The following is an 18062-nucleotide window of genomic DNA, read 5'->3' as shown; positions in this document are numbered from 1 at the left end:
CTGAGGCAGGAGGATCATAAGTTAAAAGCCAGCCTCAGGGGTGGGAGGGGAAAGGAGCAGGCATGGGGTTAGAAATGATGGTGAAATGTGATGGACCTTACTATCCAAAGTACATGTATGAAGACACGTGAATATACTTTGTATACCAGAGATATGAAAAACTGTATTCTATATGTACTAAGAATTGTAATGCATTCCGCCATCATATATAAATTAAAAAATTAATTTAAAAAAAAGCCAGGCTCAGCAACTTAGTGAGACCCTATCTCAAAATTTAAAAAGGGCTGGGGATGTGGCTCAGTGGTTAAGCACCCTTGAGTTTCATTCCTGATACAAAACAAAAACAAAACAAAATCTGCAGTCTGGGAGGTAAGAGAACATATCTAGAGTTAATAAGACTGAAGAGATTTGGGAGCCAGGATATAAAAATGTGAAAGAAATGACTTTTCCTTTGAAGAGCCTACCAGTATGTTTAGTTCCCCTGAAACTTTAGGGTATGGGTAAGGTTTTAATGTTTATCTAAATTCAGGGGGGAGAAATTTGGATTAAAATATATAAAGTACCAGGATAACCTAGAGTGGTGATATCACCCAATTCTAGAGTAGGGTTTCTAACAGTTCCCCAATTCTAATAATACTGCATATCTTATTCTTGGAATGTCCTCACTGAATAGATGGATTCAAGCAAAGATACAAAAAGATAATTTTCTTTTTGTTTTACCTCAACATTTCCCAGTAAATCCAGGATATTTGGATGACAGAGGAAGAGACACTCAATAGTAACTCCTTCTAAAACAGGTTCTGTTTTAGGGAAAACAGAGTTGAAGAGTAGAGAAGAGAAGCAGGCACCTAGAAAAGTAAATAGAAAGGAGAATGTGGCTAGTCAATGGGACAAGAAGCCATATAACATTTCTCTGGGATAGCAACAATTCTAGTAAGGGAGGTATGATACTGAGTTAGGAGCACTTGTACAGCTGGATAAGAAAGTATTTTCATTCTTTTCTTCTCTTTTTGGGCAGCATCCTTACACCAGCAGCCTCAAACCACATTCCAGTCCAAGCAGGGCCAGTGGACAGAGGATGTGTCCTAGCTCAATGATAAGAGTAGGTAGGAGGTCTCTAGCTCCTGAAAAAACACCAACTCTCCAAATTCCAAAAAACAAGAAAGGGAAGTTAGCCATTTAAAAAGAGGAGGAAGTAAAGAAAAGCAAAATAAAGCAGAAAGGGCTAGAAAATACACTCTGCATTGACAAAACACACAATGTCTTCCTCCCACCCCTGAGGCCTTCATGCTCTACTGTCTTTTTCAGTCTCAAGAAAAGGTGCATACCTACAATCCTAGAGCCTTGGGAGACTGAGGCAGGAGGATCATAAATTCAAGGTCAGCCTGAGCAATTTAGCATTAAGCAACTTGGTGAAACCTTGTCTCAAAATAAAAAATAAAAAGAGGTTGGGGATGTGGCTCAGTGGTAATGCACTCCTGGGTTCAATCCCAGGTACAAATAAATAAATAAATAAAATTAAAATAATAAATAAGCAAGCAGGAAGGCTGCTTATCTCCTCTCCTCTTATCTTTATAGGGCTGACTCTGAAGATCCCCTATCTAGTGACATGCAAGGAAAACATAGACTCAGTGTCTTTTTTTTTTAATATTTATTTTTTAGTTGTAGTTGGACAAAATACCTTTGTTTTATTTATTTATTTTTATGTGGTGTTGAGGCTCGAACCCAGGGCCTTGCATGTGCTAGGCGAGCACTCTACCGCTGAGCCACAACCCCAGTCCCCTCGGTGTCTTTTAAGACTTTGTGAGCAGGCCCTCTGCGTAGCTGAGAAGAAATTCAAACAGTGAGCTGAACACAGAAACTCAAAGTTATGCTCAGGGGCTCATAGTGCAGAAGATAGCAGGGGAGGGAAGTGTATTGGGATACCTGCTGTTGATGGAAGTACAGGAAAGTATAAGGAAACTACTGGGAGACTAGGTAAAATATCCAGTTCCTGAGCTGGGGTTTGATCTCCAGCACCTAAAGAAAAAGTGAAAGTCCAGTTCCTGTCTTATCTTTGTCTAGGATATGTTCCTTCCTCAGAACCTGGGGTTATGTCCAGTGCCTAAAAAGTAAATAAATAAAAGTCCAGTTCCTATCTTGCCTTTGCCTAGGATATGTTCTTTCCGCAGAATATTTCAATGCATGGCTTCCAACGTGTGTTGATACTGCCTGAACTCATAGGCAAATCTTAAAAACAAAAGAAGAAAGAAAAGGTTAGCACTGAGCTCTATGCCCTATATACTTCTCTTCCCATCTTCCTCCTTTATAGCTAAGAGTCCAAAGAAGCAAGTGTCAGGTCAGACAATTTATAACTTAATTGAATATGTGATAAGCAAAAAAGGAAGAGGGAGGAGCTGAAATTTGATGAAAGAGGACTACTGTGAGGATATGGCTATGAGGAAACAGGAACATTAGCTTTTATCTGTATCTGAATGGGTTTATGGTTACCAGTTGGGAAGAAATGCAAGACTAGGCAGTAAAATAGAGAAAAACCTAAGTGAAAAAGTCCTATTGTTTCTCAATTCCCAAGGACAGAAATTTCAGATGACAAATACTCTTTGCTCCTTGCTATATCTAAGACTTCCTTTCTCTGCATCCAGAAGTTATTTGAAGACTTGGTGACCTTACATCAGCTGCAGGAGCTACCACCAAAGGGGGACTTGAACCTTCCTCTCTCAATACTCTTTCTTCAGGTTATATCTCAGAGCATGACCTGCAGAAGAATCAAATGAATGTATACAGGAATAGGGCCATTGTCCCAAAGTGGAACCTGACATTGACAGCTCTCCCTGTCCTTTGTTCATTCTTCCTAACCAAGTTGTTAGAGTGGAACATGTATCCTCGTGAAGTACTATGGCAATATTCCCAAAATGCTGTCCTAGTCATGAGAGTCTGGAAAAATTTCAAACTACAGGGGTAGAGATTCTAGCAACAGGTCTATCCCAATGACTGGACACACCGAGGGACAGGCTCCATGCCTCATGCTGCCTTTTGTACCAGGAGCCTACCTGTGATCTCTTGGATAGCCAGTCTTGGGGTCCTATATATGACCTGACCTGGCTGGAGATGCTGTTCAGGAGTCTGGAGTCCCCCATTAACTTCTTTCATTGAAAGTAGCAGGACCCTCTATCCTACACTGCTGGTAAAAGCCTCAAGAAAAGAACTGAGCTGGGAAGAGGACTCCCCAATTTAGGGCTAAGGAATCATGATTGTAGTTTCTTTTCCTTCCCTTCCTCCTTCCTTTACCCCTCTCTCTGTTTTTTTTTTTTTTTTCTATGATACTAGGGATAGAACCCAGACACCCACACCAGGCAAGTGCTTTACCACTGAACTATACCCCTAGCCTGATTTTATAGTTTCTTGGCTTCACAAATTGGAAAGAATTGAATGACACTGGCCAAATTATATTGTTTGTACATGTACAAATATATAACAACAAATTCTATTATTATGTGCTGCTATAATGCATCAATAAAAAACTGGAAAGAACTCCTCAATTAAACAATGTAAACTAGGGCAACAGTGTTGAAGAAGCTCTTCTTTTCAAGATCCATTCTACTGCCGCAGTCTGGCTGGGCACAATTCAGGAGCCACTTGTCAAAAGAAATGAACTTTATTTTTAGAACCACACAGGCCAAACAAAACAGCTCCTCAGGAAAAACCCTCAGAGCCCAACTGCCACCACCGGCTTCCCACAAGCCTCTCACACCAACACAAGCCTCACCACCTCCCACAATCCTCCTGCTCTTGAGGCCAATTGGCTGGGTCACGTGGGCGGAGACAAAAAAGTCCCCCAATGAGCAGCTCCGTGGTCTGAAAGGGCAGGGAAACAGCCCAACGAGCATCACGGCAGAGGAGCCAATCAGCTAGATGTTGCTGGGGCCGCTGTGAGCCAATCATCAGCTGGCAGTCTGAAAGGGCGGGGAAACAGCTCAATGAGCATCTCCAATGAGCATCACCACAGAGGAGCCAATCAGCTAGATGTTGCTGGGGCCTCTGTGAGCCAATCATCAGCCGGCAGCTGGAAGTTTGCTGGCAGCTGGAAGTTTGCTGGGGCCCCTTCGGCTGTGGCTCTCAACATTCCACCTCATAAAATTAATAAAACTTGGAAATTAATACCTGAGGTTAATGTGAAGTAATACAGTTGCTGCTCATTTATAAAATTAACTTCTCAAGCCTAAAGAGACAGAGATCACTCCTGTTCGTAAAGACATTCAAGAACTTAACTTCTATTTGTATCTATTTTCCACTCCAAAGTTTCTGATTTTAAATTTCTCTCAGTACATTTTCAACCAACTGCCTAATTTCTTGTAAATAAAAAAAAGTGCAGCCACTTTCTATACATAGAAATTTACCTTCTCCAACCTCATATGATTCTAATTCTTTTTATCATTGTTTGCAATACTGGGGCCTCACACATGCTGGGCAAGCACTTTGACACTGAGCTAAATCCCCAGCCCTCAATCTTTTTGTCTTTCTTTTGTAGTCATCTGATCAACCCTTTGGTTTACTTTTCCAACTTATTCATTCAGCAAAATGAATGGCATATATCTGATAGACCATATTCTAAGAGTTGGAAGATAGAGCAATAAATAAAACAAGATTAAAATATTCCACCACATTCCCAGTAGGGGACACTCACACAAAAAAAATGATTAAAGTGGGCATGTTAGCCCATGCCTGCAATTCCAGTGACTTGAGAGGCTGAGGTAGGTGAATTTCAAGTTCAAGGTCATCCTGGGCAATTTAATGATACTGTGTCTCAATATAAATACAAAAAAGACTGGGGAATGTAACTTAGTGGTAGAGCACCACAGGGTTCAATCCCTATTTTAAAAAAAAAAAAAAAAAAGAGCCCAAAACAGTGTAATCCATACCTGTAATCCCAGAGACTCAGGAGGCACAGGCAGAAGAATCACAAATTTAAGGCCAGTCTCAACCTCAGCAACTTAGTAAGGGCCTGCCTCAAAATACAAAAGGGCTAGGGATGTAGCTCAGTGGTAAAGTACTCCTGGGTTTAATCCCTAGTCCAAAAAAAGAAAAGATGATTGTATAGAATGAAAAAAAAGTAAAACAGAGAAGGGCTTAGGAAGTGCTGAAGGAAAGCAATTTTAAGGAGGGTTGTTGGGAAGGCTTCACTTGGTGGTGGTGGTGGGGAACTGAGCTGAGCAGACTTGGAAGACTATGATGGAGTGACCCTTCATCTGAGCGAAGATTTCCAGGAAAGTGTGAAGGTCTTAAGGGTCAGCATACCTGTAGTGCCTAATGAACAACAAAAGAGACAGTGCTGCTGAGACAGAGAAAGCATGGATTTGAGAAGAGGTCAAATTGGTAAGACTGCAGGAATAAACTGGCAAAGAGATATTTAATTTGGGATATGTTAAATTTGAAATGCACATTGAGTACCCAAGATGCTAATGGGCAACTAGATATATTTAGAAGAGAATTTCTTACTGAAACTATAAAATTAGGAATCACCCACATCAAAAATGGCTTTAATGCACAAGACTGGATGAAATCAGTGCAATACCTGTGAAAACAGAGCAGTCTGAGGACTGCACTCTACAAAGTCAGCAGAGTATGGCAAAAAACCATCAAAGGACATAGGGTGGTCAGCTAGGAAGCAGAGAATATGTTCTAAAGCCAGGTAAAGAAAATATTTCAAAGTAGTGTCAAATGCCACTAACATTCTATAAGATAAAGCAGAATGCATAATTAGACTTAGCTATGACCAAGTCATCAGTGACCACGGTAAGAACAGTTTTGATACAGATGGAATTTCTGGGGAAGAAAACTCTTGCTGTGAAGTGGAACAGAAAAATAGGAAGCAGTGGAAGGGGAAATGGGGCCCAAGAGGGCATTCTTTCTCAGGGGAAAAAGGGAATTACTGACTACAAAGAAGGAGGGAGAATTGCTGAGCTATGTGCTCAAAAACTAGAGAATAAGATCCACTGCACAAGTGTGTGGACAGGATCATGACCATTTGTAGCAGGATTTCTCAACCTTAACACCACTGATATTTTAGCACAGAGATTGTGGGATTTTTCTGTGCATTGGAGGATATTTTATAGTATAACTGGCTTTTCTCCAATAGCACTTACCTCCCAGTTTTGACAACCCAATGTCCTCTGAGGAACAAAATCAATTATGGTTGGTAACCACTTGTTTAAACAATGGAGGAAAAGTGAAGTATATGAATACAGGTGCTGGAAGGTAGTTAGATGTGGTGGTGGAAGCTGTAAATGTTCATGATATTTCTATTTTCTCACCAAAATAGGAACAAGTCAAGAATGAGACTATGGAGAAGGATATTAGTTATGAGGGTCAGTAGGTATCTAAGTTATCAGAGGGCAAGTAAAATGCCTAGGGAGATGGAATATGGCTGGATAACATATAGAACCCACTTTAGGTGATAAACTTAAGACAGATCTGCAGCATGGCTGTTTTTTGCTCACCCTCTTAGCTGCATGGATCTAGGTAAAGAGTAGGTTATGAGTTGAATAAGAGAAAAAATAAAACAATAGCAAAGGACAGGAAGTTTATTCAATATTTACTACTAGAATTCAGCTTGAGAAGAAGGGAAATGAAGATTCGAGAATAGAGTCAGTGGAAAGGAGTAAGATCAAAGGACTGTAGGTCCTGGTAAAGGGATGAATTGCTGTATTGAGCATACTAAAGGGAAAGATCTGGAAAGACAGAAAGTATTGGTATGAGAGTGGGATATTTGAGATAGACATATGGAAGAGATACAGGTCTAGAATGTGACCAGAGAAGGAGGATGACCTACATGAATACCGAAATCATCAGGATTATGACAAAAATGGTGTGGTGTGGTAGTCTAAATGCTTCAAAGGGATTTTGGGGATGAAGAAAAATGTTCTGAAAATAGTATGAGAAAGGAAGACACCTGAACCACCTCCATGCTCAATGGTACAATGAGTGCAGAAGAGAAATCATGACCACTACAAAGGCACTAGGAGAAACAGAGTCCTCACAAGAAATCGGGTTTCAAAATAAAAATAAAAAGAGCTAGGGATGTAGCTCAGTGATAGATCACCCCTGGGTTCAATCAGTTGTATAGGTAGAGTGTGGGAGTTGGAATGTGGTCCAGGCCTCAAAGGAAGAATGTGAAAGGAACAGAAGAGAGATGAGATATAAGATGTTTGTAAATGACTATTAGTTCCAGAGAGCACAGAAGAGTTTCAGGAATTGGAAGAGGGAAAGAGATGGGGAGGGGAAAAAAAAAAGAGGGAAAGAGGGGGGGGTAGAGAGATACATGGTTAAGAGGGTATAACTGATGAGGTAACTAAGATGGGATTAGTTCTGGTAGTTGTAGAAGAGAGGTGTGTTTTGGGCCCCCCTCAGGTCTGCTAGCAGGAGTGCAAATAGGAGTAGACGAGAAAGTGTACAGAGGGGTAAACTCTTGATTTATAAATTAGACCTACAAATTAGACCAGGCTATTTTGAGGAGAAGTCCTGAGTTTGCCACAGATGAGAGGTAAAGGTCCTTTCTCTTTCTTCTTTTTTTCTTCTCCCATTATTGTGGTTTTCTGCCCTTAATTACAAATTTGGAAGTTTAATTACTCAAAGAAATTAAATGAAATGACTGTAAGGCAGTCAGTACAAAGCCTAATACTAAAATACCTTGAATTGTGATGATATTATTGTTAAGAGGATGTTATGATAGTACCTATGATTTCCTCTCATGCTTTGCTATTGAGTGGCAGCCTCTGAAGCCAGCTGCAGTCAGCAAGGGTGATACCCTTGAGTCCTTATCCACTGACTCCATCAATAAGAATTCACCCAGTGTTAACTCTATATTGGTCCTAACAACACAAACCAAGACCAACATACAAAACCAAAAGCATTTTATTGCTGAGTCATCTAGAAGTTCCATATGAGACATCAAGCCTCACTTCAGAGTCCACAGCAAGGCCAGGTAAGAGCAGAGTCCATAGCATTGCCAAGATTCCCACATCAGGAGAGAGATTAAGGGCCAGGGTCCTTTGAGTTCTAACTAGGGAACTACCTACTCTTATCTTGTTAGTCCCTCCAGGTCACTTCTACTTCATCTGTACGATACCTGCAGAAAAATGAGGAAAATTGGTGAGGGACAAGCCTTTAATATTTTCTATCTTCTCTACCCTCATGTTTCTGGATTTTCTGCCTACCTCCCTTATCTAATTCTATCTATCCCCTCCAAGCAGTAAATCACCTCTGTGTAATCCCAGAGTCACTGATGGCCGTTCTATGTCCAGCCTGAAACATCTCCCAGCCAGCGTGGGCTATCATGGCTCCATTGTCAATGCAGAATCTATAAAGGAAAGAAAATATGAAACTTGTGATTAAGAGCAGAAAACCATAATAATGGGAGAAGAAAAAAAGACGAAAGGGAAAGGGTCTTTACCTCTCATCTGTGGCAAAAAGCTTAGCTCCCCGTTCCTGGCACATTGTCTCCATCATCTCCTGCAGCCGCAGATTACCTATGAAATAGTAAGGTTCAAGGCTAGCTTAGTTTCAGCCTCTCCATAGTCCAGTCATACACTTCATGTATACTTACTAGAATAAAGCAGGGGACTGGGGGCAAGAATTGGAATACACAGGGCAAAAGTGAAACTGATCATTTTCCCAAACCCATAGATTTAGAATATTAGGAGGAAGATACATAAAGCCAAGAATATGAACCAGGAACACCATTCAATGATACATACACCCCACACCTCCCACAATGAGGGCTTCCTGGGAACCACAATGCGCCATGGCTCGCTCTGTGATCTCTACCAGCATTGCAAACACAGTTTCCTATGGAGAACAGAGAATATGAAAATGTCAGAAAGACATCCCGGCTCATTTCTGCTCTACTGTATAAAATCTATCCTTTAGATTGGGTACAGTGGGGCAAGCCTATAATCTCAGGTATTTGGGAGGCTGTGGCAGGAGATTTCAAGTTGAGGCCAGCCTCAAAAACTTAGCAAAACCCTATGTCAAAATAAAAATAAAAAAGGATTTGCTGGGGTTGAAGCTCAGTTGGTAGAGCACTTGCCTAGCACGTGTGAAGCACTGGGTTTAATCCTCAGTGCCACATAAAATAAAATAAAGATATTGTGTCCATCTACTATGAAAATATTTTTAAAAACTAACTAAATAAATAAATAAAATAGACTAGGAATTTAGCTTAGTGGTAGAGTTACCCTGGGTTAAATCCCTAGTACCACCCTACCACACCCACTTTAAAAATTAAAAAAAAAAAAATCAGACTTTAGCCTCAACTTTTGTCCCATTTTTTCATTCATTACCTGCAAGGAGAAACATAGATCCTCAGGAGTACACTCGCCTGTGGCCAGCATCCGTTGGGCTACATCCTACAAATAAAGGGAAAACAAAAAATGAACAGTGTTTTGGAATGTAATGAGAGCAAAAATTAGCACAAAGGATCACCATGTTTCATCATACTTCAAAGTACCAGCATTCTGTAGCACACACTGCCCTTCCTCACCCAGCTATACAATGGGCAGCATTCATTTAAGATTCAATAATTAGGATTTGACTTGTCTTGAAGTATACTGAATTAATGCTATTGATTTTCCTGAGTAGGAGCCAGGGAACATACTATCAGGAAAGTTGCAAAAATATAAAGTCCTGGCAGTCTTTGCATTTCTAGAGTAAATTCAGATTTGGTGGGGTGGGGCTGCTGTGGGGAGGATTGAACTTCATGAATGCTAAGCACTTGCTTTACCACTTTGTTACATTCTAAGCCCTAATTTTTATGTTTTAGAAGCAAAGTCACATGACTGATTGATTTCACTAAACAAGAAAACCTCACTCCATTTCCTATCCCATCCCCATACCCAATTATAAGAGACTTCATCTACAGATCCAGACTATACTCTTCGAAGCACATCAGGGTCTTTGCTCTACATGTTCCTTTACCCCACATCTCAGGTATTCTCATTTGAGGGTGTAAAGTTAAGTTCAAAATAATCTTGTTTTTGTATATATCCTCGTACTTGTTTAGAAAATAGGGCAGTGGGACTTCCATTTATTTACATTCAATTTTTTTTTTTACATTTGTGTAAAGTTTTTTTGTTTTGTTTTGTTTTTTAAAATATCTTTATTTTGTTATTTTTATGTGGTGCTGAGGATTGAACCCAGTGCCTCACTTGTGCAAGGAAGCGCTCTGCCACTGAGCCACAATCCCAGCCCTGGAGCACAATTTTTCATTTCTCTGGTTGTACATGTTGTAGAGTCACACCATGCATGTAATCATACAAATTCTGTGTTTTAATGTTTATGTTTTGTATTTTAACATGAATATTAAAATAAGAGTTTGCCCCCCCCCGCAAAAAAAGATTCAATGATTATTTATTGAAAGGTTGTCCTGGCATCTCTCACCTCTTACTTACCCTGCCTATTTTTTCTCATAGTACTCATAATTATCTGACATGTTACATTTCATTATTCTCTCTCTCTCTCTCTTTTTTTTTTTTTGCTTAGCTGACTCTATTAGGATCTGAGCTTTATGTTGTCAGGGATATTATTATTATTTTTTTTTTTTCAGTGCTGGGGACTGAACCCAGGACCTTGCACATGCTAGGCAAGTGAACTACAGCCCCTAGGCACAGATTGTTTTGCTCCATGCCATGTTCCTATTATCTAGAACAGTGCTGGTACACAGAAGACATTCAATAAACATGTGCCAGGTGAACATATTCAGCATCTGATATGGAGCAGAACTATCTGCAGGAAATACAATGGTGAGCAGAATAGATATATTCCACTGAAAAAGTATGAAAGTGCCTCCACCTCCTTACCTCTCACACTCACCTCAATGAAAGACAGAATCCCTGAGAATGAGACATCCATTCCCTTTACAGTATATGGCAGCTCAACAAGCTTTTTGCCTCTATGTAGAAATGAGTAAAGGCATTAAGCATACATTCAGATGGCTGCTCTCCCTCCCAAAATCTTCCCAAACTTCATTACTATATATGCAGGGACAAAAGCATATATAATAATGGCCCCAACGGCCAGGCCTCTTCCATCATATGTTCTCTTACCTCTTTGCCATCTGTTCAATGTTGTAGCCTGGACTAGGATCATTGGAAATCTAGAAGAAAAAACAAAGTAGATGACTATACAAACATGCTTATTATAAAATACAGAAACATATTCTTGTACATATATGGATGTACTTGTCATTCTAGTGTGCCACTCTCCATACCAAGCTAAAGAAAACCTGTCTATTTTTTTGTGTATGTGTTTATGTGTATAATAAAACATTTACATATGTGCATATATTTATTTATTTTACGGAATCATGCCTTCATGTAGGTACAAACTAATGTTTGTAACAAAAAAATAACATACCGATATAACATACTTATTTATTATTAAACATTTAAGTGCTTATTATCTATCCATGTTAAAAAGAAAAAAAGTTAACGAAAGAGGATGAAGTCAGATGTGCAAAAAATATAAGAAGCTATTTATTTACTACTTCCTCCATTTCCATTGCTCCCCAGAAATTTGCCCATATCTTATATTATCTGCAGACTCAACAGCTTACCTTCAGCACTCGAGCAAAACGATCCAGACAATTACCAACAGCAATATCGATGGTTTCACCAAATATGCGGTAACGACGTTCTGAGTAGGCAATCACCTAAGGGCGATGAGGATGTCCATGAAACCTCAAGTCTGTAAAAGGGAGTATTTGGCTTTGGGGAAGAAAGCAGCAGAGTATCAACATGGCTGTTAGTTTCCAATGAGAAATGGAAAAAAAGTATTTTCCCAAACCCTGAGTGGGTAATTTCTATATGGTTCTTCTCTGATGAGAAGCCTAAAAACCCTAAGGATTCCTACAATAGATTCTTAAATCTATAGAAGATGACTTAGTAACCTATCACTATACTTTGGGCATACACAAAAAATGTCATTACAGAGACATTTTTCCAGTTTAGAGGTTCCTAGTATATCCCTCAAAAGCAGTCTTGAGGGTATAGAGTAGGAAATGTGTTTTCCTGCTTGGAGGCAGGGAACAAGAGTCATTCTAGGTAATTCTTACCAGTGCGGTAATATTTGGAAACAAGAAATCGAAGAATTAAAAAATCTCGTATGAGATTAGATACATGGCCTACCCAACATAGCAATGGCAATCCACTTATGTCCAATCTTCGTATGTGGCAAACTTTTATCATAAAGAATATTTATCACCATCTGCGCAAGGTGGCGCATGTTTATAATCCCAGCTCGGGAGGCTGAGGCAGAAGGATATCTTCTCCTTTGTTAACCAAAGCCAGCCTCAGCTACAATGAAATGCTAAGCAACTCAGTGAGATTGTCTCTGAATAAAATACAAAAAAGGACTGGGGATGTAGCTCAGTGGTTGTGTGCCCGAGTTCAATATCTAGTAAAAATAAATAAATAAATAAATAAAACCAGGTACAGGGTGCACACTTGTAATCCTAGAAACTCAGGAGGGTTAGGCAGGAGGACTGGAAGTTTGAAGCCAGTCTGGGCAACTTAATGAGATCATCTCCAAATAAAATTTTAAAAAATCAAACAGTAGGAAAGAGTGGCAGCTCAGCGTGGTTGTGCATGACTGTAAACTCAGCATCTTGGGAGGCTAAAACAGGAGGATTGCAAGTTTAAAGCAAGCCTTGGCAATTTAGTAAGGTATAAGCAACCTAGTGAGACCCTGTCTCATAATAGAAAATAAAAAGGGCTGGGATGTAGCTGAGTTAGAGCCCCTCTGGGTTCAATTCTCAGTACTACCAAAAAACCCCAAAACTTCAAGATAGTCAAAGTCTCCTTATCATTCTTTCCTTTTCTAAATTAGAAATTCCTTATTTTTATAATCACATATAGAAAAATTACATAATATTCTAATTATCTTGCCCAATTCTAAATCAAAACTGTTTTGAGTTTTCTACAATACCTAGGTTCAGATAAGCCCAGCTTTGTTTTTACAGTTCCTACAACTCAGGTACAGTAGGAAACTTTTAGGTCGACTGCCTCAGAAATTATTAAATTATAATAGGTACCATAAATACCTGCGTATTTCCTCCACTGACATACAACACAGTTGGGCTGGTGGCTCCAGTGATGAGACGGCCCATTTCAATGTGGCCTATACAGTGGTTCACACCTAGCAATGGTTTATTCCATAGTTGGGCCATAGTACGGGCCACAATGGCTACAGAAACCAATGGGGCACCCATGCCAGGACCTAGAGGCATAGAAATGGGAGTTAAAATCCTAGAGATTAGAAAGAGCAGGTGAAAACAGTAGACATGAGAGTACATGAGGAAGGATGATGGTGGCATAGGCAAGGGGTAGGCTGTTTTAACTATATTCCAGGTATTCTTCTCCTTTGTTACCCTTCTCCCAGTCATACCTTTGGTGTAAGCAATGCAGTCGATATCCTGGTAGGTTACTCTAGCTTCTGTTAGTGCCTCCTGCAGAATGTCTAGGATAACAGCCCGGTGATGCCTGGCAGTATCACCTGGAAGGAACCCTAAGAAATGGACACAGATGAAAGATCATAGTTTTCCCTTAGAAGATAAGTAGAAGTAAAAAACAAAACTGGAGGTTTTAGTAATGAAGGAAGAATTGTTTCATTCTACCAAATTTTTAGATAGTCTTTTTCCAACTTCTATACAATCTGTTCCTCTTTCAGAACTGCCCTTCTTTATATCCAATTTCTATTCAGCTTTTGGAATTCAATTAAAGTGATACCCATACTTTCTGGTGACCTTTTCTGTGACTCTAAAGAACCCTACATAAAATTACATTGCTGTAGATGACGAAGAAGAAATATAGCACTATAATTATCTATAGTTTCCCCAGTTTAACCATAAGTATCTCAGAGCATTAGCCATTTTATTTATATTTCCAGTATCCAAGTACTTAGAAGAGTTAATGGCAAACATAAACACATATTTCTAAGTAATAACCTGTTACAACAGCACTTGTTTCTAGAGTTTTCAGGTACATGCAGGTCTATAGATATTTGTCCTATCTATTTGTGCAGCTATTATAAGAGAGGCTAGCAAGATGCAATATCTTATAAGTAATATTAATTACAAATTATAATGTGTCTGGTAGTTTCATGTAGTCCTCAAGGCCCAGAGATACAGGTGTTACTTTTCCCACTTTAAGAGCAGAATACTGAATATGAATCTTACATACTTATCCAGTTCTGACACCAAAACTAATAAGACTTTCTGCTCTCCTCTCCCCCCTTATTCTAGAAAATTCTGACACATCTGCCCTAGGATCTGTTTACATTACAAGTCCGACTCTACCCCAGGCTCATAACTCCTATTTTTTAATGTTCAGCTCATAAAAGACGCTGAATAAAATCTGAACGAACCAAGAAGATACAGACTCAAATGCCTAGGACTCTTCTAGTCACCAGCCTTGTAACATTTGGCCACATAATAATCCCAACCAGACTCTTAGCTAATGCTGTACAAGTTGACAACGCGCACCCACTTCACTAGTGTTTAGGAAGATGGAAGGCGATGCTGTGCAGAGAAGCCAGCCGCAACTAGAAGTACCTTAATGACTCACCTGTGCCCGGAGGTGTGACATAAGTTCGTCGCGGGTTCGCCAGCACGTTGCCGTCACGCACCACTCCCACACCAATCTTGTTGGCACTGCCTTCAAAACCCAGCACCGTCGGCATGGTAGAGCCAGAGAAAAAACGCCGGCAGGCTACTAGAAACGGTGGAGCTACGGAGGCCCTCACGCTTCGGTGCTGGGCAGTAGATTCCGCAGCACCGAGGATGAAGTGGCAGCCACAAGTAGATAGCAAACGGCACACGGCCAAGCACAGAACTACGTCTAAGGGTGGCACGACCGCGCCGACCGCGCCGCAGCTGTTAAAGCCCCTTCAGGACCTGTCTTCTTAAATGCCAGGGGCGCGGGACGGGTCTCTGCGCCTAACATCCGTATCTGGTCCCCAACCTCTCTTCTGTGGTTCAGCCCAGCCCTCCCCATTGATTTCTTCCCTCTTTGCATAGCGTTAGGATCTTCGGTCTAGGTGGCAGGATAAGTCATAAATCTGGCAATAAGATAAACAGCGCTAAAATGGGGCCGTGGGGCCTTCAGTCCCCTGAGAAGAGGCAGAGAAGGGCGGGCACTTCTCTGTCACGTGGTTCCAAACAGACCAATCGCCCGCATGCGTGGATCACGTAACCACATCAGTCACCCACGTGGGCGCAAAGCGTGCTCCATTCTTTGTGTTCGGGTAAGGAGGTGCCACGCTCCGACCCAAGCAGGTCAGATTCAGGGTTGCTGTCCTACTAAATGACCGGCCAGCCCATTAGTGACTCATAATTAAGATCCTTACTTGGCCAGAGGGCAGGTTTTGCGAGGAGGTTACGACTCATTTTTAAATGATCTAATGTGGGTGAGGGGCTGAAGGACCTGTGATGCACTAAGGCGGGGAAAGAGTTCGGAGATAAGATAGTTTGAAAGGCGGGACTTGGTGTGTGGACGCCGTAGGGAGGAGTCTTCATCCTAGTCTTACATGATTCCACAATTTTCTTGCGAATGTAGGCAACACGGTAAAAGTACTGTTTCGGTGGGCGACGTGGTACTGGTTCCGAAGGGCGTTCGTTACAGGGATGCCAAAGCGTGGGAAAAAGGGAGCGGCGGCAGAAGATGGGGAAGAGCCCAAAACTGGTAAGAAAAAGAAATAAAATAAACCCCTCTCCCTCCAAGCTGCGGCACAGTGTTTATGGTTTCCTCGATGAACCATAAATGAGAAGCTGAATCATACTTTTACAGGAATTGGCAGAGAAGACAAGGCAACTATCGATTCTCGGTAGTCTATAGTAAACTATTGAGGTTGCAAATTGCCAATTTTATCATTATCTGTTATTCATTCTGTAGAGCCAGAGTCCAAGAAGAGTAAGGTAGGAGCAAAAAAAAAAGAAAAAGAGACAGCAGGAGAGGGCCCAGTCCTGTATGAAGACCCTCCAGATAAGAAAACCTCACCCAGTGGCAAATCTGCCACACTCAAGATCTGCTCTTGGAATGTTGATGGGCTTCGAGCCTGGATTAAGAAGAAAGGTTTAGATGTAAGTGGAATTCAGGGAGGGGAAGATATATTCCATAATCTTGAATGGTCTTGCAATTTAATCACCTTGTCTCATTGTTTAAACACCAGGATGTTATTTTTCTCTTGCCTAGAGTTGATTTTTGGGGGGAGGCAGGGGGTACTGGGAAATCCATGGGTGCTTTACCACGGAGCTACATCTCCATTCCTTTTTTTTTTTTTTTTGAGATAGGGTTCTGCTAATTTGCTGAAGGTCTCATTGAATATTAAGGGTGGCCTCAAACTTGATATTCTCCTGCCTCATCCTCTGGAATTGCTGAAATTACAAGTTGTGTGCCACCATATGTGGCACTTGTCTGTAGTTTTCTTGTGGGAAGTACAACTAGGGGCTTCATCAAGTCTTGCCTAAATGTCCATTCCATCAATTCCATTGCCATTTCTTGTTTCATGTCCTTGACTCTTCCCTAGAATGTTGTAAAAACCTCTATACTCGACTTCCTCTGTTTTATATCCACCATATTCTCCATCCTAGTAATTGCTGCTTCAAAATCTTAGCTGGCTATGCACTGCATATACCAAAAAAAAAAGTCCTTAGTACAATGGGTAAAATATTATTATCCCCCACCATTGGTGATTAGTGGTCAAGTTGTGTAATTTGTAATTACTGTTCTAACAGTCAAGAAGCATAACGTTTAAACAATAAATGTCTCTGGAGGGTTTGGAATGTGTTTTAAGTGTAGAATGCTTGTCTGTGAGGTCCTGGGTTCAGTCCCAAGTACTGCAAAATAAATGTTTGCTGAATTGACAATGTCTTTTCCATCTTTTTTCTTTTTTAAACTTCCAGTGGGTAAAGGAAGAAGCCCCAGATATCCTGTGCCTCCAAGAGACCAAATGTTCAGAGAATAAACTACCACCTGAACTTCAAGAGCTGCCTGGATTATCCCATCAGTACTGGGCAGCTCCTTCGGACAAGGAAGGATACAGTGGTGTGGGTCTACTTTCCCGCCAGTGCCCCATCAAAGTCTCTTATGGCATCGGTGAGACCCTATTGATTCCTAATGCCTGTGATGCTTCAACCAATTGTTACTACTTCTTTTTTTCCCCAGTGTCTTATTACCTTCGCTTATAGGCTTTTCATGCTGATTGTTTTCATTTTTATAGGTGAGGAGGAACATGATCAGGAAGGCCGGGTAATTGTGGCTGAATTTGACAAGTTTGTGCTGGTAACAGCCTATGTACCTAATGCTGGCCGGGGTCTGGTAAGGCTGGAGTACCGCCAGCGCTGGGATGAAGCCTTTCGCCAATTCCTGAAGGGCTTGGCTTCCCGCAAGCCCCTTGTGCTATGTGGGGACCTCAATGTGGCTCATGAAGAAATTGACCTTCGTAACCCCAAAGGAAACAAAAAAAATGCTGGCTTCACTCCACAGGAGCGCCAAGGCTTTGGAGAATTGCTGCAGGCTGTGCCACTGGCTGACAGTTTCCGCCACTTGTACCCCAACACTGAATATGCCTATACCTTTTGGACTTACATGATGAATGCTCGGTCCAAGAACGTTGGTTGGCGCCTTGATTACTTTTTGTTGTCCCACTCTCTTTTACCTGCATTGTGTGACAGCAAGATTCGCTCCAAGGCCCTTGGCAGTGATCACTGTCCCATCACCCTATACCTAGCACTGTGATACCCTCTTAGAATAATTTTGAGCCTTGGAAATAGCTTCCCTTACCCTCAATGTTCCTTCTTTAGTACCTTGCTAGAGAAATCTGCATTTTATTTCTCTTCTGTAAGAATGAATCCTTAAATGAAGCTATTGTTACTAAGGTTTCTTTTAAGCCCAAGTTTTTTGTTGTGTGCACACATGCCCCAGTTTTTTTTTTTTTTTTTAAAGACTTATCTGTAAAAATAAAAGGTCATAGTTTTGTCTTTGCTGTGTTTTGTGTTTTACCCTTTGTGGGGC

The 18062-nt window shown here is 40.9% G+C and overlaps 3 protein-coding genes across 4 annotated transcripts in view; 1 reads left to right on the top strand and 2 right to left on the bottom strand.

The window, feature by feature from the left end:
• Klhl33 (kelch like family member 33) overlaps positions 1 to 7764 on the bottom strand; it is a 28355-nt gene extending 20591 nt beyond the window's left edge. Inside the window, exon 1 of the mRNA XM_078049902.1 lies at positions 721 to 7764. The gene's annotated coding sequence lies outside the window, so the exon portion shown is untranslated. The remainder of the gene's footprint in view (positions 1 to 720) is intronic.
• Positions 7765 to 7893: 129 nt separating this feature from the next.
• Positions 7894 to 15235, bottom strand: Osgep (O-sialoglycoprotein endopeptidase). The gene is made up of 11 exons (XM_078049904.1): positions 14616 to 15235; positions 13438 to 13557; positions 13094 to 13269; positions 11609 to 11704; positions 11100 to 11149; positions 10867 to 10945; positions 9339 to 9404; positions 8754 to 8844; positions 8450 to 8525; positions 8258 to 8356; positions 7894 to 8125 (listed from the first exon to the last, which is right to left on the bottom strand). The coding sequence occupies exons 1-11, from the start codon at positions 14728 to 14730 to the stop codon at positions 8086 to 8088; spliced, it is 1008 nt and encodes a 335-aa protein (XP_077906030.1). The 5' UTR covers positions 14731 to 15235; the 3' UTR covers positions 7894 to 8085.
• On the top strand, positions 15198 to 18028 carry Apex1 (apurinic/apyrimidinic endodeoxyribonuclease 1). 2 transcript variants are annotated; one of them, XM_013365744.4, is made up of 5 exons: positions 15198 to 15294; positions 15606 to 15731; positions 15942 to 16129; positions 16952 to 17144; positions 17269 to 18028. In XM_013365744.4, exons 2-5 carry the CDS (start codon positions 15674 to 15676, stop codon positions 17784 to 17786), a joined length of 957 nt encoding a protein of 318 aa, XP_013221198.1. In that variant the 5' UTR covers positions 15198 to 15294; positions 15606 to 15673; the 3' UTR covers positions 17787 to 18028. The 2 variants fall into 2 exon arrangements, with proteins under 2 accessions (XP_013221198.1, XP_005341462.2); XM_005341405.5 differs by having other exon boundaries at positions 15209 to 15325.
• Positions 18029 to 18062: the final 34 nt, after the last annotated feature.

This window comes from Ictidomys tridecemlineatus, chromosome 5, assembly GCF_052094955.1.
Source record: "Ictidomys tridecemlineatus isolate mIctTri1 chromosome 5, mIctTri1.hap1, whole genome shotgun sequence".
In the NCBI taxonomy this organism is placed as follows: Eukaryota; Metazoa; Chordata; class Mammalia; order Rodentia; family Sciuridae; genus Ictidomys; species Ictidomys tridecemlineatus.
Note: the sequence above shows the minus strand (reverse complement) of the source record. Positions and strands in the feature narration are given on the sequence as shown.

Excerpts from the sequence above, each read along its gene's own strand:
- Osgep (XM_078049904.1), bottom strand. The coding sequence starts at position 14,730 with ATGCCGACGGTGCTGGGTTTTGAAGGCAGTGCCAACAAGATTGGTGTG. Across the intron at positions 11,705-13,093 it reads TCAGTGGAGGAAATACGCAG|GTGATTGCCTACTCAGAACG; the intron begins GTATTTATGGTA and ends CATCGCCCTTAG. Across the intron at positions 8,845-9,338 it reads ATCTATGTTTCTCCTTGCAG|GAAACTGTGTTTGCAATGCT; the intron begins GTAATGAATGAA and ends TGTTCTCCATAG.
- Apex1 (XM_005341405.5), top strand. The coding sequence starts at position 15,226 with ATGCGTGGATCACGTAACCACATCAGTCACCCACGTGGGCGCAAAGCG. Across the intron at positions 15,326-15,605 it reads CCACGCTCCGACCCAAGCAG|GCAACACGGTAAAAGTACTG; the intron begins GTCAGATTCAGG and ends TTGCGAATGTAG. Across the intron at positions 17,145-17,268 it reads CAAAGTCTCTTATGGCATCG|GTGAGGAGGAACATGATCAG; the intron begins GTGAGACCCTAT and ends TCATTTTTATAG.